Here is a 2798-nt window from a genome sequence, read left to right as displayed (position 1 = left end):
CCCCCTGCCCGTCGGGCTCTCGCAGGGCACAGAGTCACAGAGTCATCTCGGCTGGAAAAGACCTTGAAGGTCATCCAGTCCAACCATTAACCTCACACAGACAGTTCCCAACTACACCAGATCCCTCAGCACTATGTCAGCCCGACTCCACCACCTCCCTGGGCAGCCCATTCCAACGCCCAACAACCCCTTCTGTAAAGAAATGCTTCCTAATATCCAGTCTAAACCTTCCCTGGTGCAACGAGGCCATTCCTTCTTGTCCTATGGCTTGTTACTTGGTTAAAGAGACTCATCCCCAGCTCTCTGCAACCTCCTTTCAGGTAGCTGTAGAGGGCGATGAGGTCTCCCCTCAGCCTCCTCTTCTCCAGACTAAACCCCCCCAGTTCCCTCAGCCGCTCCTCGTACGACCTGTGCTCCAGACCCTGCACCAGCTCCGTTGCCCTTCTCTGGACACACTCGAGTCATTCAATGTCCTTTTTGTAGTGAGGGGCCCAAAACTGAACACAGGAATTAAGGTGCGGCCTCACCAGTGCCGAGTACAGGGGTAAGATCCCTTCCCTGTCCCTTTTGGCCACGCTATTGCTGACACAAGTCAGGATGCCATTGGCCTTCTTGGCCACCTGGACACACTGCTGGCTCCTGTTCAGCTGGCTGTCAATCAACACCCCCAGGTCCCTCTCTGACTGGCAGCTCTCCAGCCACTCCTCCCCAAGCCTGTAGCGCTGCTGGGGGTTGTTGTGGCCCAAGGGCAGCCCCCGGCATTTGGCCTTATTGAAACTCTGCAGTTGGCCTCAGCCCATGGCTCCAGCCTGTCCAGGTCTCTCTGCAGAGCCTCCCTACCCTCGAGGGGATCAACACTCCCACCCAACTGGGTGTCATCTGCAAACTGACTGAGGGTGCACTCGATCCCCTCGTCTAGATCATCAATAAAGATGTTAAACAGGAGTGGCCCCAAAACCGAGCCCTGGGGGACTCCACTCATGTCCAGCTGCCAACTGGATTTAACTCCATTCACCACAACTCTCTGGGCCCAGCCATCCAGCCAGGTTTTTACCCAGCAAAGCGTGTGCCCATCTAAGCCACTCACACTAGGGAGTGTGAAGATGCTGGGCCCACAAGATTTAGGCACAGCAAGGCCAAGGGGACTGGACGCCCACAGCCCTTGGGGTTTTGGAGCTCCTGGCCCATGTGGTTGGGGATCCTGACATCCAAAGAGTTTAGATGTCTCTAGCCAAGGGACTTTGGGCACCTTGTGCCTGAGGCTCAGATCCTCCTGAGCTGTAGGGCTTGCTCACAGACTCCTAACCAGCCCTTGCTGTCAGGACCACACATCTCTGCCTGGGGAGGGCCTCTGGCAGGGGCCAGGCAGGCCCTGGAGTCATGCCAGTCCCCACTGGGCACAAAGCCAGAGCCCTGAGGTGACAGCAGGGGTGTGCTCAGCAGTCCTGCTTTCCCCAGCCTGCCTGCAGAGCTGCCCACTGCCATGCTGGGGCCAGTTCCTCCCCAGGGAGCAAAGCCATTCATAGCCATGTTTCTCCTTTCTCCCCAGGGATCAACCCCTTCTTGCTTGCTGGACACCTCCAGCTCCTTGAAAGCAAACATGGATGGACCCTGATCCCACTGCACCTCCTCCACCCCATTCCTGCCACCACCCAGCAGAGCAGTGGCAGCTCCACAGGTGGGTGGGCAGCCCCATCACCTGCCTGGCTGGTTGGTTATCTCCAGCACCAGCCAGACCTCACACCCAGCAGCCCAGCACAGCTTGCCAGAGTGGTGGAGGAGGGAGAAGGGAGCCCCTTTTCCTCCTCCTTGGAGGGCTGTGGCTGTTGCAACTGTATGTTTCCACTACCCCTTGGACACAGGCAGAGTCTTTGGCCAGCCTTAGCAAACACACAACCCACCGGGAGCTGGGGAAGGATCAGGAATTTAAATCCTGTATGGCCTTGACAGAGACACAGAGTCACCATCACTCCTAACACACAACAAGCAGCCCAGCATTAAAAAAAACCCAATAGACACACTCAATAAATTCTGAGACATCAAAATAAAACCCCAGACCAGTAACTCTTAGAAATGGGAACTCTCCCTACCAAAGATGTTCCTTTTTTCTTTCATTAGCTGCCTTGTTGTAGCTATTTCCAGACAGGAATAAAAGGCAAAAGCTATTTACAGAAACCAACGGGGAGAGTACTAAAATGCCTCTAGACTTCTCACTTCTTCTTGGGCGATTTCCTGGCGCTGGACTTGGCTTTGGTTTTTGACCGCTTTGCCTTCTTGGGCTTGGACGCCTTCAGCGACTTGGCCTTAACAGTCTTTGGCTTCTTGGCTTTCTTTGGGCTGGCCCTTGACTTCTTCCTGGCTTTCCTGGTGGCAGATTTGGGCTTCTTTGCCAGCGACTTGGCTTTCCTGGGTGTAGCTGCTTTCCGAGGTGACACGGATCTCCTGGCCACCTTCTTCCTCTTCCTAGCAGGTGACTTCTTTGCCTTTGCAGCCTTGGCCAAGCGGAAAGAGCCGGAGGCGCCGACTCCTTTGGTCTGCTTGAGGACTCCGCCAGCGAGCATGCGACGAATGGAGAGCTTGATCTGGGTGTCAGCATGCTGGCCCACCTTGTAGTAGCTCTTCACGTACTTCTGGATGGACTGGCGGGACGAGCCACTGTGGCTCTTTTTGGCATGGATAGCTGCTATGATCATGTCCGAGTAGGTGGGGTGGGCCGCTGGCTGCCACGGCACCCTGACCTACTTGGGCTTGGCAGCCGGAGCCGGGGCTGGGCTCTCTGTCATGGTTAGCACTTTGCC

General features: G+C 55.9%; 1 protein-coding gene across 1 annotated transcript; it reads right to left on the bottom strand.

Moving 5' to 3' along the window:
• Positions 1 to 2159: 2159 nt before the first annotated feature.
• Positions 2160 to 2798, bottom strand: LOC113491167 (histone H5). Its single transcript, XM_026867914.1, is given in 1 exon segment — positions 2160 to 2798. A coding segment is annotated over 1 exon segment (573 nt). The 5' UTR covers positions 2784 to 2798; the 3' UTR covers positions 2160 to 2210.

The sequence above is a fragment of the Athene cunicularia genome, assembly GCF_003259725.1.
Source record: "Athene cunicularia isolate RWA chromosome 1 unlocalized genomic scaffold, athCun1 chr1_part2, whole genome shotgun sequence".
Classification (NCBI taxonomy): Eukaryota; Metazoa; Chordata; class Aves; order Strigiformes; family Strigidae; genus Athene; species Athene cunicularia.
Note: the sequence above shows the minus strand (reverse complement) of the source record. Positions and strands in the feature narration are given on the sequence as shown.